Here is a 23,489-nt window from a genome sequence, read left to right as displayed (position 1 = left end):
GAAGAACTGGACCACACCTGGATTAAGCTGTCCTGTAGGTCCAAAGGGCAGTTCATTTTATTTGTTTAACTGAACCAGTCCCAAGAGTGATGGCCTTACAAGCTTGAGTAACGTGGTGGGAAAGTGGACTTAGGTTTGACAAAGAGTCTTGAAAAACATTCCATTATTCTATTTTAGCAAGACTGTATCCAGTGTTATTTGACTGGATATGACTCCACAGAAAAAGCAATTTAACAAGACTTCATTATCAATAATTACTATTTTCCTAAATCTTTTTTTCTCTTTAATAGCCAAACTTCAAGTGAAAGCATTTTATTATTTATCACCTTTATTTCTTCTCAGTCCCTGCATTCTTGGCTTCTGACCTCCTAACTCCACTAAAACTGTTATCTTCAGAGTTACCAATGGGGGTGGGGGGGGGGGAGCCAAGATGGTGGAGTGAAAGCAGTGGCTTGCTTGAGCTCTTCCCCAAACCCCTCCAAATACCTGTAAAAAAAAAAAATGGCTCTAAAATTCTAGAGCAGCGGAACCCACAAATTTCTAGCCCATGACAACCTGAATGGATGATTAGAAAGGTCTATCGCGCCTGGCTGGGAGAGGAACGCAGTTCAGCGTGGGCGCACAGGCAAATAGGCCTCAGCTAACCTGGAGCAGGCCCGTGAGGACTGAATCATGGGCAGCTGTGGCAGTTTCCAGACTTCTCAACCCACAAACACCAACAATAACTTAGAAGGTCAGTAGGAAAAGTCTGTGACTGTGGTGAGAGAGAAGCAGTGGTGTGGCTGCTTCCAGAGTTTCTGGCCCACAGACTGAGGGGGAATTGAGTGGCTGATCAGAGGGGCATTGCAGGGATCTTTTGCTGGTGCTGAAGCAGGATTCTTTTGCTTTGCCTGTGCTTGGATCTGGGTCACAGTTCTGGATGGCGATCCTGGATTGAGGAGGAGTGCTGGTGTGGTAGACCTTGTGGTGGCCATGGAGAGGGAATCCTCTTCCCAGTTCCAAGGCAGAAAAGAGTGATTGTGGTCACTCATAGACCAGAGCACAGTCCAGGAAAGGAGTAAACACCTCACCCTTGATCATAGCACCTTAGAAGAACTGAAAATTTACAGGTCCCTAGAAGTATCTCTGAAAACAGCTGCGCAAAACCCCTGAAGCTTGGGATAGTACATTCTCCACATTGGAAGCAGACCCCTACCTTACAAAGAATTTAAAACTCAAGTAATTGGCTGGGATCATGAGCAAGCAAAGGTGCAAAAAAAGTCAGACCATAAAATCTTTCTTTGGTAACAAAGAAGGTCAAAACATACAACCAGAGGAAGACGACAAAGTCAAAGCTCCTACATCCAAAGCCTCCAGGAAAAATATGAATCAGTCTCAGGCCATGGAAGAGTTCAAAAAGGATTTTGAGAAGCAAGTAAGAGAAGTAGAGGAAAAACTGGGAAGAGAATGAGAATGATGCAAGAAAATCATGAAAAACAAGTCAACAGCTTGCTAAAGGAGACTCAAAAAAATACTGAAGAAAAATAACACCTTAAAAAATAGCTTAACCCAAATGGCAAAAGAGGTCCAAAAAGCCAATGAGGAGAAGAATGCCGTCAAAAGCAGAATTGGCCAAATGGAAAAGGAAGTCCAAAATCCCACTGAAGAAAATACTTCCTTAAATATCAGAATGGAGCAATTGGAAGCTAGTGACTTTATCAGAAATCAAGACATTGTAAAACAAAACCAAAAGAATGAAAAAATAGAAGACAATGCAGTTACCAATTATCTTTTTTTTTTACTTAGAAAAAATTATATATATTTTTTTCAGTCAGCGAAAATCTTCTTTCTCTCCCTAAGACATCCCTGCCCTCCCATTGAAAAGGAAAGAAAAGCATGTATAATCAAGCAAAACAAATTTCTGCATTAGCCATATAATGTCTCATTCTCTTCTTTGCATCCTTATCATGAGGTGGGTAGCATGTTTGATCATTAGTCCTCTGAAATAATTGTCTTCATGATAATGTTATCTTTCCATAAATTGTTCTACTGGGTCTGTTCATACAGTACTTACCATGATTCTCTGAAACCACCTCCTTCATCATTTCTTGTAGCACAATAGTATTCCATCACATTTATTTGCTATGACTTGATCAATCATTCCTCAATTTATGGACAGTCCCTCAGATTCCCTTATTTTGCTACCTCAAAAAGAGGTATAAATATTTTCATAAAAATCTTTAGGATTTGTTTTGCATAGGACAAATCCCTATTTTAATTTACCCTCGCTCTAATTCTCCCTTCCACCCTTTCTCTCCTATTTCATATTGAGTACAATGTATTTTTGTATCCAGCTCTGTGTGTGTGTGTAAAGTTCTTTTGACCAGTTCAGATGAGAGGGAGGTTAAAGTGTTATCCATTCCCCCCAACTCCTACTTATTTGTGTGGATATATCACTGCACACACACACACACACACACGCATACACACACACACGCATACATACACACGTACCTTTTATTTATATGTGTGTGTGTGTGTGTATATGTATGTATATATATATGTACTTGTGTGGACTCAGCCACTGTCAGCCACCAGGGAATCTCTGCTGGTTCATAGTTACAGAGCTGCAGACTCTCATTTGGCCTGGGATTCCTGCTCTGGTTATTCCTTTGCAGGCCTCAGACTGGATCTTATACCCTGCCCTGGTTCCTGACATTGAAGCCACAGAATTGCTGCTTGCTTCTGAACTTGCTCTTCTCTCCTTATACCGTTTAGGGCCTGAGTTTACTGGGGTGGAGGTGTGGTGGGTGAAGGTCTGTAGATACAGGTCCCTTTTTCATTCTGCCCTGTGTCTGTGACCTGGAACTGGGTAATGGTGAACAAAGCAGCTAATTCTAACTGTCCCTGTTGTAGTGCCCCCATATGGGTCTAGGACCCCTTCTTGCCCCAGCTTATAACCTTTCCCTGGGCAGTGGTGTGCTCAGTATAAGGCCTTGTCTCCCTGTCTACAAACCTCTTATCTGTCTCTTTATGTTGACCTAGGCTCAAAAAAATGATTTACTGTGACCTCATCTTGGATTTCCTCATCAGAATTAGATCTGGTGCATTTTTGAGACCTATTTGGAGGAAGGTTTGTTGTTTTTTGGTTTTGTTTTTTGTTTTTTTGCAAAGGGTGGGGTGAGAGAGGAATGCCTCACTAAATTGCTTCCTGCTACTCTGCCATCTTGGCTGCCCCAGTGATCTCTTAATTGCCAAATCTGATGTTCTTTTCTCAATTCTCATTCTGTTTGGCCTCTAGCATTTCCCACTGTTGGCTACCCTCTCCTGGATATGCTTTCCTTTGAATTTTCTTGAAACTACTCTCTTGGTAGTTCTACTTATCTGACTTCTCAACCTTTTTTGCTAGTTCATCATCCATGTGATGTCCCCTAACTGTAGGTGTGCCCCAGAATTCTTTCCTGTGCTCTTCTTTTTCTGTCATTCTCTCTTGGTGACCTCATCAGCTCCTATGGGTTTAATTATCATCTCTGTGTAGATGATTTCCACCCAGCCAATATATCTAACCCTATCCTTTCTCCTGGGTTCTCTAGTCCTACATCAATTGGTTGTTTCAAACTACATATCCCATAGGCATCTCAAACTCAGGGTATCCCAAATTGATCTAATTAGCTTTCCTCCAAAATCCACTCCTCTTTTGAACTTACCTATTTCTGTCAAGGACGTACTACCATCCTTCCTCTCACCCAAGTTTGTAACCTTGGTGTTATCTTCAACTCCTCATTCTCCCTCAGCCTGCATATCCAATTAGTTGTCAAATCTTGCCATTTCTATTTCTGCAATATTTCTCAAATCTATCCCCATGTCTCTGGTCACACAGGCGTCACCTCTCTCCTGCACTATTACAATAGCCTTAAATGGCTCTAGCACTCTATAATCCAAGCCATTGTCCACAGGGCTGCTAATAGTATTATTTCCCTATTCAATAAATGCCAATAGCTCTCTGTGGCTTTTAGGATCACATATAAATTAATCTGTTTGACTTTTAAAGCCCTTCACAATTTAGCCCCAATCTATTTCCAGCTTTCTCAAACTTTACTCTCTGCCCTTGTCAACAGGCAGTCACAACATCGCAAGATTTATATGAAAACCAGGTTTATTACAAGAGAAATGAACATGCATGTGGAACCCAAAGGGTCCCCAGTCTTTACAGAAGTTTATATTTTTATAATAGCAGGACAAAGGGAGGAGGGGATACCAGGAAAGGGGCATGATGTGGGAGGAGAAATGGTGCAGCAAAGGTGGAGAAAAGACAAGACTACTCCCCAAGGAGAGGAGCAAGGTGATGGCAAAAGCCTCATTCTTTTCCCTTGGGAACTGCTAAACTATGAATATAGGGGGGTCTACTTATCCGCAAAGGGGTCTGGCCTGGGAAGTCAGCTTGCACAAACATTATCCCAGCCTGGCACAGACTGGCTGATGTCTGTCTTGCCTCCCAAGGACACACAGGGAGTCCAGCTTGGGGTGCAACAAAAAATTATGTTAGCTCAGGGGGAGCTTCATCCTTAATACATTCAGGGCCTCCTACATGCTCTGGGTCCAGTGTTTCTGGAAAATATGGCAACTCAAAAAGACACGTTCAGGGGACCCCTTAGTAATCCTTAACACCCTCTACTCAGCAGTCTAGCCATACTGACTTTCTTGCTGGTCTTCACACCTTATCTTTAGTTGCCATGCCTTTTGTACTCCCTCCTAACCTTCACCTCTTAGAATTCCTAAACTTGGCTCCATTGCTACCATCTACATGAAGGTTTTTCTGATCCGTCAGCTGCTAGTGTCCTTCCCTACAAAGTTGCGTGCAATCTTTCTCTCTCTCTCTCCATGTACATTATATGTATGTGTATACATATACATACATACATACATACATATATATATATATAATTTCTTATAATCTTATGGGTGTAGATGTTATCTCCCCTGTTAGAATGTAAGCCCCTTGAAAAGGCGGGAGGCTGCTTCATTTTGGTCTTTGTATTCTTATGCTTCAATATATAGTGAATATTATCACCTCTATTAGGAACTTGATCTAGTTTGTCCCCTTTTCTCAGTTTTGTTCTCTTTAGTGCCATTTCTGCCTCCTATATAAGCCCTTCAGGGACTGTGATGTTAAAGTTCAAGTGTGGTGGTCCTACTGACCTAGACAAAGAAGAATTTGCTGAAATAGTGTGAACAGGTCTTTTCCATGTTTCTTCTCTATTCAATCCTCTTTCTAGTTTAATCCTTGAATGTCCTTGGATACTTTGCTTAGTGTATATCTTGCCAAACTTTTTCTAACTGGTTTTATCTAACTCCATTGCTTCTTTCTACTTTATGAGATGGTACGACTCATAAATATCCATCCTTCTTCACAAGATTTTACATGTTCCCTAGCTGTGTGTGTATCCCAAAACTTTGTCCTGTACTTCCTCTTCTCTTTACACTCAAGCATATACACAGTTCCTGGCATACAGAAAGCACTTAATAAATGCTTGTTGATTGGAATTTATAATATGACCAAGTGGTGCCTTTGGAATAAAGGAAATTGGGGGCAGCTAGGTGGCACAGTGGATAGAGCACCAGCCCTGAAGTCAGGAGGACGTGAATTCAAATGCGGCCTCAGACCAAACACTTGACACTTACTAGCTGTGTGACCCTGGGCAAGTCACTTAACCCCAATTGCCTGAAAAGAAAAAAAGAAGAAGAAAAAAAGACTTGACTTGGAATAAAGGAAATTATCAAGGAATTGTATGGCAGAAAGAGAGAAGATGAGCTGATTATTTGGCAACAATGAATGATGACAAACAGAAAGCCAGAATGCTCAACTTAGGTAACCTGAATATTTGGAGAAATTAAGGAAAGCCTCCAGTATGTTGGGTGAAAATTCACTTGGGGAAAAATGTATGAGAGTCTCTTAGATTTTTAAGCTCTGAGGCTTCCAGGCCAGACCCCTTTCCTTCCGTCATTTAGGTGGATAGATTTCTGGGCCTGGAGTCAGAAAGAACTGAGTTCAAGGGGCAGCTAGGTGGCGCAGTGGATAGAGCACTGGCCCTGGATTCAGGAGGAACTGAGTTCAAATCCAGCTTCAGACACATAAAACCTACTAGCTATGTAACCCTGGGCAAGTCACTTAACCCCATTGCCTAACCACAAAAAAAAAGAAAGAACTAAGTCCAAATGTGACCTTAGACATAATAACTGTGTGACTCTGAGCAAGTTGCTTACTCTCTCTCTGTCTCAGTTTTCTTAACTGTAAAATGGAGATAACGCTTACCTCATAGGGTTTTTGTGAGGATCGAATAAGATAATATTTGTGAAGCACTTAACACAGTGCCTGATACAGAATAGGTGCTTAATAAATGCTTAATTCTCTTTTTCCCTATCTCTTTCCATGGACTTTGGTTGCAGAATGTAATTACTGTAGTTTTGCATTGGATTGCCTTGATCATTTCTGATCCAGTGCTATTTTTTTATGCTTGCTTGGAGGAGTTGTGAGACAGAGAGAGCTGCATCCTTTCACTGGAATATCTTGAGGAGAGTCTTCCAATGCTAATACTGTAAAGGAAAACAACTTTGAGAGACCTAAGAACTATAATCAGTGCAATGAATGATCATAAATCTGGAGGACTAGTGATGAAGCATGCTATATATATACTTCTCAACAGAGAGGTGATAAACTAAAGGTACAGAATGAGACATCCATTTTTGGAATTCCTTTGCTCAGTTGTACGTATTTGTTACAAGGTTTTTTGATGGGATTTTTTCCAGTTTATTGGAGAGAAGTGGGGTTAGCAATACAGGTCAAAAAGGAAAAAAAAGAAAGCAAAGAGGATCATTGGAACTTCTTTTAAGCATACACAGAAGAGAACAGAAGCAAGACCAGAATGAAACAGAGACAAGCAGTTCAGTTTTGAAAATAACAAATTAAATTTATTATATACCTAAAAGGAAAAACAAGCAACATATAAGAATCACAATATTATTTGTGATCCTCTTTTTCTGTTATACTTTATATATATGAACTATATAATTCATATATATATGAACTATATAATTCATATAAATATGAATATACATATACTTTATATGTAGAAGTGCTCATTTTATTTGGTATTTGTTAAGCATAAATTTTTTAAGTTTTTAGGCAATTGGGGTTAAGTGACTTGCCCAGGGTCACCCAGCTAGTAAGTGTCAAGTGTTTGGTCTGACGCCTTAAGCATAAATTTTTTAAAAAAATTTCTTTCCAGGTATATTCAAATCCATCCCTTTTGTCATTCCTTAAGGTGCAGTCTGTTACATTTGCATACCATAATTTATTTAGCTATTCCCCAATTGATGTATATATTCCCTTAGTTTGTAGTTCTTTGCTATATTAAGAAGTGTCACTATGAATGTTTTTGTATATAGATCCTTTCCTTTTTGATCCCTTTGGTGTATGGGCTTAAAACTAATATTACTGGGTCAAAGAGTATATATAGTTTAGTGACTTTATGAATATAGTTCCAAATTGCTATCCAGAATAGCTGGATCATTTTGTATTTCTATCAACAACCCACCAGTGTGCCTATATTCCCACAGCCCTTCTGCCAATTTTCATTTTCTGTTTTTCATTATCTTTATCAATTCGGGGGTAATGTGGAACCTGTGAGTTGTTTTAACTTGCATTTCTCTAATTATTAGTGATTTGGAACATTTTATCATACTGCTAGTGAAAATGTAGGTTTCTTCCTTTCAGAACTTCGTTTTTGTATCCCCTATCCATTTATCTACTGGAGAATGACTTTTGTTCTTATTTGAGTCAGTTCATATATATGTGCGTGTGTGTACACATATACATACGTACATATGCTTTTACCAGATCTTTATCAGAGAAACTTGCTGCAAAGATTTTTTCCCAAGTTTTCTTTCTGATTTTAACTACATTTTTATGAATAATTCTATTTCTTTCTGCTCCACTTTGTATATGGAATATTCATTTTATTTGATGTTTAAGTCAGAATTTAAAAAATTTAAAAATAATGTCAGCTGTATTGATTTTGTTCACATAAAAGTTTTTAAATTTTAGTAATCAGAGTTTCCCATTTTATTTGCTGTGATAGCCTCTCTCATTTGGTCATTCACAAACTCTTCTATCAGTAGTTGCATAAGGTATCTCATTTCTTGCTCCTCTAATTTGTTTATGATAAGATTTTTATTTTTATGAAGAGAGGAGTATGGTGTCCAATTTGGAATGGTTAAAGTTATGGTGTATAAATGTGATGAAATACTATTGTGCTATAAGAAATGATGGAGGATGGTGTCAGAGAAACCTGGGAAGACTTCTGTGACCTGATGCAGAGTTAAACGAGTAGAACTAGGAGAACAATTTGTACAATGACAACAATATTATGAAGACAACTTTGAAAGACTAGGAACTCTGATCTGCTTAATGACCAATTCCAGTTCCAGAGGAACTGGAAAAATTAAAATTAAATTAAAAAAATGCTCTTTACCTCCATCTAGGGAAGTGAAAGACTTAGTGCAGAATGAGATATCTTTTTTTGGACATAGCTAATGTGGAAATTTGTTCCACTTGAATATATGTGTTTGTAACAGGGGTGTTCTTTTTCTTTCTCATTTGGGGAGACAGTAGGGGAAGGGAAGAAAGGTAGATTTTTTGCTGATTAAAAAAGTTTTAATTAAAAAATTGTATTTCCTTCTATCCTATGATCTTGTGCCTTTCCCTCACTTTATCTCTGCAGAACAAATTATTCTTGGTTGTAAGGCCTCCACCCTTTTTTTTTTTTTGCATTTTGGAATAATTTATTGCTACAGCTCCCTGCCTTTATCACTTTAGCTGCTAAGTGCTGTGTGGTCCTAACTGAGGTTCCTTTGTACTTGAACTCTTTTCTCTATGATGCTTACAGTATTTTTTCTTTGACTTGAAAGCCCTAGATTTTGACTATGTCATTCCTGAGACTTTTCCTTTTGAAGTTTCTTTTAGAAGGTGATTGATGAGCTCTTTATTTTCACTTTTGCCTCTGGTTCTAATTGATATGACCAATTTTCACTTATGATTTCTTGAAATAATGTCATATAAGTTTTTTTAAGTCATTGTTTTCAGGTGGTCTAATAATTCTTTTTTTTTCTTTTTGCCTTTTTTTTTTTTTTTTTTTTTTTGGTGAAGCAGTCAGGGTTAAGTGACTTGTCCAAGGTCACACAGTAAGTGTCAAGTGTCTGAGGTTGGATTTGAACTCAGGTCCTCCTGACTCCAAGGCCAGAGCTCTATCCACTGTGCCACCTAGCTGCCCCTGATAATTCTTGCATTATCTCTCCTTAACCATTTTTCCAGGTCAGTTGTTTTTGATAGAAGATACCTATAATTTTCTTCTATTTTAAAAATCTTTCGATTTTATGTTAGTATTTCTTGTCTACTATATCATTTGCATTTCTTTCAAGTACTCTTGTAGTTCTTATGGCCAAGCCATTTTATTCTAAACCTCAGCTTGTGGTTATTCTATAGTAGTTCTCTTTGGGTTTTCCTCTTGGATGATTTTTTATCCATAATATTTTTAAAAATAGTATTCAGTGTCTTCTTTTGTTTTCTTTTTAGCCTTAGCTCTTGATTTGGGATTTAGTAATAGGGCCAGGCACTGCTTCCTCCAACCCTCTTAGATTGAGTTATCAGGCCCTGCAATTCTGACCTTACTTTCCTGAGTTCTTGCTTCTGGTTTCCATCTCCCATGGTGTATCTGAATTCAGAGGCCTGGCAGGCTTGTATGTCCTTGGCACACCAGAGTTTGGCTATTGGCTGTCCTTGATCAGGGTACTGGGTGGTCTTTAGTTCCCCTTGATCAGGACACTAGGTGGTCTAGCCTTTCTGAATTCTTTCTGATCAGGGATTTGGATAGTCTTTTGTTTCCCCTAGGAGACTTATACAAGTCATTGGATGGGTGGTCTTTTGTCTTTCCTGGGTCTTCCTTGATGAGGGGGCAGTTTACTTGATCAGTGATGGGTGGTCTTCTGTTTCCCCTTTGGATTTCCCCATTCAGGAATCTGCTGCTTCCATTCTCACCTCACACCATTTTCCCCTGTCAGGGTGCTGTGTGGAATGGCAAAGATGGATTTTCTGTGAATCATTTTCCCTTCAATATTTTTCTCTCCTTAGTGTATTGCGCAGGAGAATCTTTACTGTGGTCCCTTCAGAAGGGTTTTGTTTAGTACCCTCAAGCTGATGGGTTCATCAGTTTCAGGCTGCAGAGAGCACCTTGCTTCAGAGTGATTTCCTCAAACTTCATGCCTAGGAGACCCTCCTGGGTCTTCATGGTTGTCCTTACTATCTGTAGTAGGAATCTGACTTTTTTCTGAAGGCTTCTTCACATAGGAAGGACTGGATCTATTTGTCTGTCAAGTTCATACTTTTTAAATACGGCAGTAGGGTGGCTTAGTGGTGTAGTAGATAGAGTACTGGGCCTGGAGTCAGGAAGACTCATCTCCCTGAGTTCAAATCCAGCTTCAGACACTTATTAGCTGTGTGACCCTGGACAAGTCACTTAACCCTGTTTGCCTCAGTTTCCTCATCTGTAAAATGAGCTGGTGGAGGAAATGGCAAACCACTCCAGTATCTTTGCCAAATGGGGTCATGAAGAGTCAGACATGACTGAAAAACAAAAACTGAAATGTCAACATACTGTTTTTCGAGGCCAGAACTTGACAGCCCCTGGTGACTCTTGGCAAATGTTCATACCAGTGATACTTGTTTTGCTCCAGCTTTTTGTCAAGCACCCTGTGTGGCATCAAGGGCTTAAGGGAACAAATACAGCTGGTAGAGGGGCTAGGGGATGGAGGGATGGGAAAGAGATGAGTGTACACAGCTCAGCCTATCCCCTCAGGGTATATAGGATGAGATTCTTTGTCAGTACTCTGTGGTTCATAGTCACTAGGTATTGGTGACATTGGAAACTTGCAGCAGTAGTTCTAGGTAAGGGATCCTGTGGTCTGGCTGAGAGGTTTCTGCTCTGTCTCCTTGGGTGCTATAATAGGAAGTACTATTGGTTAGTCTTGAGTCAGGACTAGGTGTAAGGGATGGGGGTTTACAATACATATGCCCACATCACTGGTATTGGTGGTCTGCTTCTGTAGTATTTGGATATAACTAATGTTTTATCTCCTTCGACAGGTGTCCACACAGCTCCATTGTCACCAATTTGTACAGCTTATTGTAGTGTAACCAGCTTTGGAATATGAGGACCTGGGTTCAAATCCTAGATTCAGTGTTACTAGCCTTTGTGACCTTGGGCAAAACCTCTCTGGGATTAGTTTTCCTAATTTATAGCATGAGAAAATTGGACTAGATAATCCCTTCTTGATGTAATGTTCTTTGTTTTGTGTCTGTGACATCTCTAGGAAGTTTCTGTTATATGGGATTCATATTCCCTGCCTAGAATTACTGGTCCTTAGCTGCTGCCCTACAGGGCTGCTCAGACCCCGGATAATCCCATTACAGAGCTTGGAGAGCCTTGTGTCCAGGACTTAGACCTTGTGTCACTCGTATCAGTGTTACAGCTTTACTTGTGTATTTGTCCTGGTTTGAAAGCCAGTCTTTATACCATCTCAGTGAGCAAAATCAGGAAATTCTTGGACTAGAAAGGATTTAACAAGTTATCTGCCTCCACGTATATTCTACCCTATACAAATGAGACTCATTTCTAATTTATTTTTTTAAGACCTTGAGATGGGCAAATTTCATAGCACCCCTTGACCACCTTTCATTGTCTTATCAGCCTCATCTGCTCATTTTTTCCTTTTTCTCTAAACCTCACCTCCTGCTTGGGACCTAAATACCCATTCTTTTTTGGTCTTTTCTTAGTAGAGATGAAGAACTGCTAGACAGCAGGGAGGCTTGCATTATCCCCTAGTGTCATCCTCTGGTCAGATGAAGCTCAGCAGTAGGGCCGTTGAGAAGGAATAAATGAAGGGTACCCTTGGAGGTCCAGACCAAACTAGCCCCCATCCAGGAAAATATATAAACCCAAATTACATCATTTTGCTAGTGACTCTTCAGCCTGCTTTGAAAAGAAAACTTTTTGATAATATTCCAGGTGAAGTTTTATGACTGTACTGGAGCCGTTTCTAACTCACCCTTTAGGCTTTGGAAGTTTCATCAAACCAGCCTTGTGGGTGGTAATCAAATGCAGGTGGATTCCATCTGCCCAGAGTCTTTCCTCCTACCTAATCAAGTGAGGGCTGGCCTGCCCATGATGCAGCATCCAGAGAAAACATTCCAGCCTGCAGGCATATGGTGCACTGTCTTCTCCCCTTAACCCTTCTCCCCCACACACACACAATATAGTCACACATACCTCTCCCTTAAGAATGATTATGCCTTATTATCCCATTGCATCCAAGTGCTCACATCGTTGTGCAATCTGAGGGGAGTGTGTTTCTTCGAGTTTGTTTCCTGAGTCTTTGCAGTTAAAAATCACGTATTTTTCTTGGCCAGAGATTAAAGGATTAGAGTTAATGTTCTAATACATATTACAAAACTGCTTCTAATTAGTGGTTTCTTGAGGGCACCCCCTTAACTCTAGTGACCTCTCTCCTCTTGCACAAATTCTGGTGTAAAATCCATCCATCTGGTGTAAAATCCATCCTGTAGTTCTCTGTATTTCATTCCTTCTTTCTTCATAAGCCTCCTTCAAGTATGGCTAAATATTCTTTTGTGGTGTCCTTTTTAGTTGCAAGTGTTTCAGATCTTCTCATTTGAGATGTCCATCATAGACATCGTAGCACTAATGCTGCAATATTGAATAATAAGGTCAGAGACACCGCAGTACCATTCACCTGCCCCTTATATTTGCTCAGTGTCTCAAACCCCAGGTGTGTGCTTTCAAAATAGACTTGCTTTTCCAAATTGTTAGATATTTGAGGGAAAACCTTACCAATGAAAAGCTCTTCTAAATGTGGTAAATTTTGGTAGTTGGGTGGATTGCCTTTTCAGAGTAGGTGGGTTTTTTTGGCCGTTTACACCTAGCAGTGTCTGTCCTTTAGTGTTGGCCTACCAGTTCTTGAAATTTCCTTTCCTTCATTTAAAGATGGACAGGACTTGATGGTGCTCCCATTTAACTAAGTTACACACAGAGCTGGAGTGAACAGAGCCTAGAAAACTTTTCCTATCTTCAGGACTTTCAGCCTTTTGAGGTATTGATGACAGAGAACAAAATGCTGAATTGTACGGTTTTCAGGATTTGGTGTTGGACATATCATCTCCCTGTCAGAATTCTCATCTCTGATTCCAGATTCCAGAAGCTTAGCCAACAAGGGATTGTTGGCTGTCATTTTAGTTTGTGCTTTATATTTGTATGTTAAGAAGTTTACATGTGTATAATCACCATGCATCATGTTTGTACAAGATATAATTGCTGAAAATTATATCATGAACACATTTTAACCCATCTCATAGCTGGCGGACTGAATATCTCTCTCAAATACTTGTCTTTGGAAGCTGTCTTTGCCCCAAGCACAGTCTGATGCACAGAGCTGTTCAGACCAGTTTCTTTTCTGTATTGTACATCATTCCTGCTGTCAACTAATGTCCAGTTGCAGGACTAGTTTGCTGGCAGATTTTTTTTCTATTCTTTATCACTCTTTGTAGCCTATAAGAGAGGGAAGAAATTAGAGCAAATTCTGTGTCCTTCAGTCACAGTGACCGAGGAATATCATGAGCCTGCCAAGGATTGTGCTTAGTCTGTTCCTATGTAGTACCTTATGGATCTCTGTAGGAATCACCAGATATTGAAGGTCAAAACCAACAGCCAACCACCAATACTCTGCACCATTGTTTGAATGCTTCCTGTGTGTAGAGTTCTGTACTAGGCACTGTTGGGGATAGGTGGTAGAGTATGGCTATAAAAAAAGAAAAGACAGTCACTGATTAGAAGAGTTTTAGTCCATCGGGGAAATAACAGATATGTGAACATGTAGAAAATTATTTAATAAACTAAGTAAATTAAGTAACCAAGTAGCTTGGGGAGTATGTTAAAAAAAGGAGATGAGAATATAGTGGGGTGAATTGGGAAAATTTCTAGGGATGGAAGGTTATATTAAGAGTAAAAGATATTTTAGTCATAAGACATTGGCATAACTAATGCTGGCTAATTTAAAAACAATTTGCTTTTCTTCTTCTAGGTTTACAGGAACAGATGGACCCAGTGGCTTTGGCTTCGAGTTGACATTTCGACTAAAGAGAGAAACAGGAGAGTCAGCTCCACCCACATGGCCAGCAGAGTTAATGCAAGGCTTGGCCAGATATGTATTCCAGTCAGGTATGAGACCATAGGCAGCTGGCATCTTGTTTTCCCTTAGGCTAAGCGCCCAGTTTATCTTGGAAATGTACATATATATTGTGATGTCTGTTTAGTTCCATATTCCTGTTCATTAACTTAGTTTGGAGGATTATATCCACCCCTTCTATTTCTTGACATTCCTAGGACAGGGCTTCACTGGGGCCCTAGAAAAAAAGGTTTTATAATGTGACCAACTTCATTGTTCCAAGCTGCCCGGGATCCATGTTTGCAGCCTGCCAACCCGGCTTTAGATTTGTGATAGGCTGAAAGATAAATTGATACAAAGCTAAGCAGTTTTCTCTTATCTTCTCCATTCCTGTGGTTAAGAGTTTTCTTTTGCCGTCCCTGTTTGTTGGGGTTGCAATCATAGGTTGTAGCCTTGACTTCTGTCTCAGGCAAGGCTTGAAGGATTTGATAGGAGGGAAGGGATTATTTGGTAAGCAATAGGGAACCATGAGATATCATTTTTGATCTGTTAAAATGATATCTTTTCTAAGACTTGTTTCCATACTTCATGAAAGGGATAAAATAGAAATAGATTGGGCCTTAAACAGCCCTCGACATTGTATTTTATGCAGTTGATTCACGTATTCATAGCTTGTGGGTTAGCTTGCAGGAGGGCAGGTAACTGATCAGGCAAGAGAGACGTACCAGGAGCCCTGTTCTTTTTTAAAAATATATTTTGATGCCTTTTGTTTTTATTTGCATCATTGTCATCTCTTGGAAAAGACACCCTCCCCCATATCGAACCCTGCTTTATAACAAGAAAAATAGTTAAGCAAAAGCCTCAGGTACTGTGTCCACATTTGACAATTCATATAACTTTCTCACCTGTCTTTCTGGTTGGAAGTATGCTTCATTTGCTGTCCTTTGGGACCATTGTTGCTTTCTCAATTCCTTAAGAGTTCAGCTTCCTTTTAATGACCTCTTAAAACACATTTTCTTTTTAATTATGAAGTTAACTTTCATCAGCAAACTTAAATATTTCAGTCTATGAAGAACAAAAAACTATTGTACATGAAACCATGAAATTCTATTAAATGTACTTTCAGAGCTTATATTTAACATGATGTTAACAAAATTATTCCATGTTCATTTCTGAAGTTTTTTTGTTTTCTTCAGTGTATTTTTTGTTTTATTGATGTTCTCCTTTTTTTCCCCCATCTTATTACCCACTAGCTTACTCTACCTTCCAGTAGAAGTTCTCCCATTTAAAAAATAATGTAACTTGACACTAGCTGTGTGACCCTAGGCAAGTCACTTAACCCCAACTGTCTAAAAATAATAATAATAATAATAATAATAATAATAATAATAACATAGTCAAGCAAAACAATTCATTATATCCTCAATGGCTAACAAATATATGTCTCATTCTGTATCGCTAGTCTATCACCTCTCTGCCAAGAAGAGGGAAACATGTAAATTGTTCTGTTGGTTTTGCTCATTTTTACTTTGCATTAATTCATTGAATAGCTAACCAGGTTCTCTTTATCCACCATATTCATCATTTTTTACAGTATTTTTCATATTTTAAAAAATATTTTTACCAATATTCCAATTCCACAATTTGTTCTCCATTCTGCATTTGGTGGACATCTACCCTATTTTGTTCCTGAACAAAAACTGCTTCTATAAATATTTTTGTGCATATTGGTCCCTTCCTTCTTTCTTTGATCTTTTTTGGAATATATGCCAATAGTGGTATTTCTAGGTCAAAGGGTATATACATAGTTTAGTGATTTGGGAAGTTATAGTTCCATATTGCTTTCTAGAATGGTCGGATGAATTCATAGCTCCACCAAAGGATCTAATCCAAACTTCTTTGGGACTCTGGGCTTCTGATTGGTGAGCATTCTCCATACGTAGCTGAAATCCAGCATGCCCTACCTTCTTGTACCTCACCTCTCCTTCTTGCTTTCTTGTACTAACTCTGAAATTAGCAATAAAATCAACACCACCAAAAACACTATCTACTATTCCTCTGTATCTTTTGTTTTTCCCTACTACACTGTAAGGTCCTCAGTGGCAGGGATTGTTTTGATTGCCTATATTTATATTTCCAGAACTTAGCATCGTGTCAGGTTCAAAGGAAGCTCTTAATACAAGCTTCCATTTCATTCCCACCCCCTTATTTTACAGATGAGGAAACTGCAGATTGTACAAGAGCAGCTGAATTGTTATATTTTATCCCCTGGGCCATCTCGCATTCTAGGCGAAGTGATGCTTCAATTTACACTATACTCCAAAAACCTCAACAGCAGCCCTCCATAATAATCCAGTTGGTCTTGGTCCCATCCTGAGAGTTAGTTATGTTTAATGTATAATTACAAAGCAGTGAGACTGATTCCATGAGCCTCATAGGAAAATCAAATTCATTACTATATAAAGTCACATCTGGCAGACTGCTGGTAAATGGTAGAATGCAGAGTAGTAGACAGTAATTTCTTAAAGTATCCAGAGCCCAGCCTTTGATTAGGGGGTGACAGTGATCCAAAGTAAGAAGGGAAACTGACTTATTAAACTTGCTGGACTCTCTGTGATTTCTTTAGCTCTGTTCCCTTTGGTCTTCATTAGGCTCCCTCATTAACTGTGCTAAGAGTATTCTTCCTTTGCCCTGGCCTACCAGTTTCCTTCATGGCTAAGCAGTTTGTATCTTTCACCAAATAATTTGTTGAAAAATACTTTTTTTTTTTTTAGCTAGGCAGTGGGGTTAAGTGACTTGCCCAAAGTCACACAGCTAGTAAGTATCAGGTGTCTGAAGTCAAATTTGAACCCGGGTCCTTCTGACTCCAAGGCTGGTGCTCTATCCACTGCGCCACCTAGCTGCCCCCTAAAATAGACATTTCTAATGTGGGGTACAGGGAAAAGCATTGGACCAGGAGTGAGAAGATTTGGCGAATCCTAATTCTGTCACTAACTTGTGTGATTTTAGGCAAGTCACTAAGCATCTCTGATTCTATTTCATCTATAAAAATGGATGTCATGAATATTTTAGTGAATATGAGAGTCTTCCATTGGCTTTTACAATCTTTGGAATGCATGTTCAGCAGTGGAGTCATTGGGTCAAACAGTATGGGCACTTTATTTTTCTTTTTAACTTTTTTTCAAGTCTCATGCATTTATTGTCCCTTTTCTCCCACCATTGAAAAAAGAGTAAAAGCAAAATCCTTGTAACAAATATGCAAGGTCAGGCAAAACAAATGCTTGCATTGGCCATATCCAAAAATGTTTATCTCATCTTGCATGCGTCTATCACTTCTCTGTCAGGAGGTGGATGGGATGTTTTATCATTGGTCCTCTGGAATCTTGGTCAGTCACTTGATCAGAGTTCTTAAGTCTTTTAAAATTATTTTTCTTAACAATGTTGTTATTATGTAGATTGTTCTGGTTACTTCACTCTGTATCACTTCAGATAAGTTTTCCCAGGTTTCCCTGAAAACTCTCCTTTTTATTATTTCTTGTTGACCAGAAATATTCTGTTACATTCAAAAACCACAGTTTGCTCAACAATTCCTGAATTGATGGACACATCTTTCTTAGCTTCCAGTTTCTTGCCATTACAAAAAGAACTATTATAAATATTTTTGTACATATGGGTCTTTTCCCTCTTTCCTTGGTGTGTAAGTCTAATAATTATTTATGGTGGGATCAGAGGGTGTAGTGACTTTTTAAACATACTTCCAAATTACTTTCCAGAATAGCTGGATCACTTTACAACTCCACCAACTATGCATAATGTGCCTGTTTTCCTGAAGCCTTTGGGCTTCATTTGTAATTTTTGTAATTATTCTTTTCTGTTATCTATGCCAGTTTGATGATTGTGAAGTAGGACCTCAGAATTGTTTTAATTTTAATTTCTCTAATGATTAGTAAGTTGGAGCATTTTTTCATATGGCTGTTGTTAGACTGTATTCCTTTTGAAAACCTCCTATTCAGATCCTTTGATCAATTGGGGAATGTGCTTAATTCTTACAAATTTGAATCAGTCCTTTATACATTGTGGAAATTATAATTTTATCAGAGAAACTTGCCTCATTGTTTTTCCGGTTAACTGTTTCTGTCTAATTTTAATATCTTTGGTTTTTTTTGTACAAAAATTGTCCTTTTTGTCTTCTGTAAGTCACTGTCTTGTTTGGTTATTCACAGGGTCTTCCTCTACCTGTAGATCCAAAGAGTAACTTCTTACTTGGTCCTTTGATTTTTTTTAATGTGACCTTTTATGTTTAAGTCATGTATCCATTTGGTATGAGGTATTAGTCTAAGCCTAATTTCTGCCCTACTGATTTCTAATTTTCCTAGTAGTTTTTAGTATATAGTGAGATCCTACCTTAGTAATTGTGGTCTTTGGGTTTATCAGACTCTAACCTATTTTTTTTCTTTTGTATGTTGTATACCTAATTTAGTCAACTGATTAGCCTCTTTATTTTTTAGCTATTAGCAAAAACATTTTGATACTGCTTTGTAGTACAGTTTGAGATCTAGTACTGTTAAGCTCTTTTTCTTTCCACCTTCCATTCCATTTTTTTTTATCATTCCCTTTGAGATTCTTGCCTTTTTGTTCTTCCAAATGAATTTCATTTTTTTCAAAGTCTATAAAATGATTCTTTGGTATTTTGATATGGCACTAAACAAGTAAATTTAGGTTGTATTGTCATATTTATTATGTTGGTTTGGTCTACTGATAAAACAATATTCTTCCAATTATTTAGGTCTGTCTTTACTTCTGTAAAGAGTATTTTGTTGTATTCATAGAATTCCTCTGTATGTGTGTCGTAGTAGGAAGACAAAGTATTTTTTATATTCTGTAGTTATTTAAAGTGGAATTTGTCTTTCCACCTCTTTCATTTTGTATTGAATTTTGTTAGTCATATACAGAAATGCTGGTTATTTATTTTATATCCTTGTAACTTTGCTGAAATTGTTTCCATTTTTGTTTTTTAGTTTACTTTCTAAGATTTTCTAAGTAAAACATCGTAATTTTGTTTTCTCTTTGCCTAGGTCAGGGACATTTTAATTGCTTTGTAAGCATAATTCCAAATTATGTTCCAGATTGAACTTATTCACAATTCTACCAACAGTGAACTGATATTCCTATCTTTCTGCAGCTCTTCTAACTCTGACCATTGGTATTTTTATCATCCTTGTCAATTTGCTGAGTATGAGTTAAAACCCAAAAGCTATTCTGACTTTCATGATTTGAAAGAGTCTCTAATATGGTTATCAATAGAGTGCAACTTTTGAGAACTGTTTGTCCACATCCCCAGGACTGTTTTGTCCATATTTGTGGATTTGACCTCCCACATTGGAATGGCTCTTGGTCCCCACAAATATTAGAACCAGACTCTCACCAGAGACACCTGACACAAAGACACCTTAATAAAAATCTCCACCCCTCCCCCAGCTGCATCTGTGTCCCATTTGTACAGAAGCTGTTTTACTGCATGCAATTGAAATAATCCATTTTACCACTTGTGGTCTTCTCTATTCTTAATTTGGTTAAGTATTTCCCCCCCCCCCCACTATGGCTATGAATGGTTCCTGATCTGGTTCACATCTAAATTGTTTTATGGTATGACCTTTAATATAGAGGTCTCATATCCATTTTTGAGTTTATTGTATATAATGCAAGATGTTGATCTAAAACTAATTTATGCCCAAACTGCCTTCCAAAGTTTTCCCAGAAGAGCCCTTATCCATGTTTTTTTATTATCTTCCCAAGTTTATTGAATACTGTTATTGAGTTCATTTGTTTCTGGTTTTTCTTTATATTGTATGTTCCCACAGATCTAGTTTTCTATTTTTTAAGCAATACCAAATAGTTTTCATAATTATTGCATTGTACTATAATTTAGGGGCAGCTAGGTGGTGCAGTGGATAGAGTGCTGTGCCTAGAGTCAGGAAAACTCATCTTCCTGGGTTCAGATATGGTCTCAGACACTATCTGTGTGTTCCTGGGCAAGTCACTTAACCCTGTTTGTCTCAGTTTCCTCATCTGTAAAATGATCTAGAGAAGGAAATGGTAAACCATTTCAGTATCTTTGCCAAGAAAGGCCCAAGTGGGATCACAAAGAGTTGGACGTGACTGAAAACAACTCAACAGTGATAATTTCAGGTCTAAAAGTGCTGTTCCTCAGATTCTGGACCTTTTTTCCCTTAAATTGAATTTTGTTATTTTATTATTTTTTTTTTTTAGCTCTGTGAAGGACATCTTTGGTAGTTTGATCATTATGGCGGTAAATCTGTAAATTAATTTAGGTAGTACTGTTTGTTTTTATTAATTGACACAGACCAATCATGAACAATGAATATACTCCAATTAAATACATTCTTTATTTCTTTAAAGATTGTTTTGTAATTGTACATATGTCTTCGCTGTGCCTTGGTAGATTAACTCCCATATGTATTACTCATTTTGTAGTTACTGTAATTGGGCTTTTCTTTTCTGTTTCCACAGGATTTTGTTTATTGTTTCTATATATTTTTTCCTGGATTTATTTTGTATCCTTGCATTTGTTGATGTAACCGTGTTGTTTGGGATATTTTTGTTTTTAAGATGATTATTTATTTTAATTACTTTGCTAATGTTGAACTGTTCTTGCATCCCTGATACAAATACAACTTTGTGTCATAGTGAATAACTTTTTTTGCATATTTTTATGGTCTTTTTGTTAGGATTTTATGTAAAATTTTTGAGTCAATAATTAGCAATTAACAAATATTTATTAAGATCATGCAGTATTCAGAACATTTTGGAAGCACTGGGGATATCAAGACAAAAACAAAGTAATACCTCCCTTTAAAGAGATTACATTTTTCTTAAGGGATACAACATGTATACAAATAAATACAAAGTAATTTGAGAAAGAAGAAGCACTAGTAGCTTGATAGAGGAGAGAAAGGATGGTAAGGCCCCTTTGAAAGTAGCACTTGAGGGGCAGATAGGTGGGACAGTGGATAGAGCACCGGCCCTGAAGTCAGGAGGACCTGAGTTCAAATCCAGCCTCAGACCAAACACTTGACACTTACTAGCTGTGTGACCCTGGGCAAGTCACTTAACCCCAATTGCCTAAAAGAAAAAAAAAAGTAGTATTTGAGCTGAGTTTTGAATGATATGTAAAGATTTTTGAGAGGGAGATGCAGTTGTAGGTACAGGGAACTGGGAAAATTGCCTGGGCACAGGTATGGAAAGGGAGATAGAATTAAGGAGGTTGTATTTTATCCTAAAGGCTAAAAGGGAGTCACAAAAGGTTGTTTTGTTTTGGTTTTAGCAGATTCTGTTTCAAGTAAAGAAAATGAAAAATAATTGTGTATATTCACCAACTCTGATTAACATTTTAAAAATGGTATATTAGCTTCAGGGAATTGTGGAGAAAGGGTGGGCATTAAAATAGTAAAATGATAATTTTAAGAGTTTACAAAGGTTGTGTCCATTTACCTATAATCGCACATGTATCAGGACATTATTTTAACTAGGTCTGTTTTTCTTTCCTGAGTCAGTCCTGCCTTTATTGTCTTGTCTTTATTAGATAGCCCACTGGCTAATTCCATACCAGTCATCTCACTATCCACCTCCTATCATGGCTAACCAGCCTCATGGGAATCCTACTTATTTATTCACTTTATTTTTCAAGTTCTCCATTATGCTGCTTTCGTCAGCTAACTACCTTGCCATCCACTCCCAACATCTTATGACTTGAGTTAGGTTGTTATGTCTCCATACTTTCAAACTATCTTTCTGTAAAATGAGGATGATAATTGTAAAGGAAGTAATTTTTTAAAGCACTTATGAATGTGCTACTCTAATGATTTAGTTCTGTTTTCTCTGTCACAGTTGTGGTCCGCCAGCATATCCAGATGGCTTGGGGGATCCTACTGCTACCACTAAATGATGACCCTGTAGCATTTGTCAACAGGTTGTGGCACCACAAAGGAGCTTACTTGTGTTGATTCAGCTTACTGCTATATATCTGTAGTTCCTTTGATGCTGCCCATTAGCCCCTTTTAGGCTTTTTCTCTTCACAGTGTTATCCACAAACCCCAATTTTTTTTTTACCTCTTTGATTGTTACCCACTAGTGTGACCTACTTGATCTAATTCTCACAAGTGATAACTATAATCACAGAACAAGGGACAAGGAGCTTATTGTATTTCAATAAAAATAATACAGATGTATGTACCTTGTTTTATGTAATATATCTGTTCCTGAATAGTTTAGTATATATCAGATCCTATTTTAGATGAACTGGGGAAGCTTGCTAGTTAAAGGAACCACTGTTATGAATATTTTAATAAATTGAATATATTTATCAGTTGGATTTTCTTTTTTATAATGTGAATAATTAATTTTTAGTTTATTTGTTTTGTAGGTTCTGATTAGGTGAGCCAGGTGTCCATGTTGTCCTAATAGCAAAGTCCCATCTATAGACTTCGGGGATATGGAAGATGTTTTCCTGAAACATCATAAGATTAGGACAGGGAAAAGATAAAGTAGTTCCCTAAAATGGGTAAAGAGCAGTCAGGTAAGGGATTTCTAGAACCTAGACTGTTGGAGCTCTCATTCTATTAAAAGCAGAGTATTTGACAAATTTTAACGTTGTTTGGTCAACAGTTTTATTTTTCAGAAGTTAGAGGCAGCACTGAGGGAAAAGGATACCCTTGACTTAATTCTGTCCAACAAGGAAGAACTTGATGGTTATAGAAGAGCAAGAGAAATATTGGGTAAAAGTATCCATGACATCCTAGAGTTTGTGGTGGTAGCCAAGGAGGAAGAAAAATGGACAGTCAAATATGTGTCTTCAGTTTTAGGGTAGTGGATTTTTTATATGACAGACATAGTCCCAGGACCTAAGACTAAGGAAAAAATGGCTTAAGAGGAAAGGGTGATTTCAAAAATGAAACTCTGTCAATTTAATTGTGAATGGTTTTGATGAAGAAGAATTTGGAGAAGCATCCAGAGGAAGGCTACATAGAGAATTCAGCTTTAAAAATGTGTACAGAGGCTGGAAACAGTGACATATATAGCCAAGAATAAATACAAAAGACTACCACAAACCTGTCAAAATAGTTTCAGGATGGCTAAAACCCAGAATTTGGGAAGGCTTCTAAAAAAGAAAGCTCAAGGACAACAAAATGGGCTTTAATGGC

At 38.0% G+C, this 23,489-nt stretch overlaps 1 protein-coding gene across 2 annotated transcripts in view; it reads left to right on the top strand.

Annotated features, from left to right (window-relative positions):
* Window positions 1–23,489, top strand: part of SUFU (SUFU negative regulator of hedgehog signaling) — a 134,785-nt gene that overhangs the window by 28,525 nt on the left and 82,771 nt on the right. For both annotated transcript variants that reach the window (XM_027851645.1, XM_027851644.1), the window contains exon 3: window positions 14,185–14,321. In XM_027851645.1, the coding sequence (XP_027707446.1) occupies window positions 14,185–14,321 (137 nt within the window). The remainder of the gene's footprint in view (window positions 1–14,184; window positions 14,322–23,489) is intronic.

Source organism: Vombatus ursinus, unplaced genomic scaffold (assembly GCF_900497805.2).
Source record: "Vombatus ursinus unplaced genomic scaffold, bare-nosed wombat genome assembly UNPS02009205.1, whole genome shotgun sequence".
NCBI classification, from domain to species: domain Eukaryota; kingdom Metazoa; phylum Chordata; class Mammalia; order Diprotodontia; family Vombatidae; genus Vombatus; species Vombatus ursinus.
The sequence above is the reverse complement of the archived record's forward strand: the minus strand, read 5'-3'. Positions and strand labels throughout refer to the sequence as shown.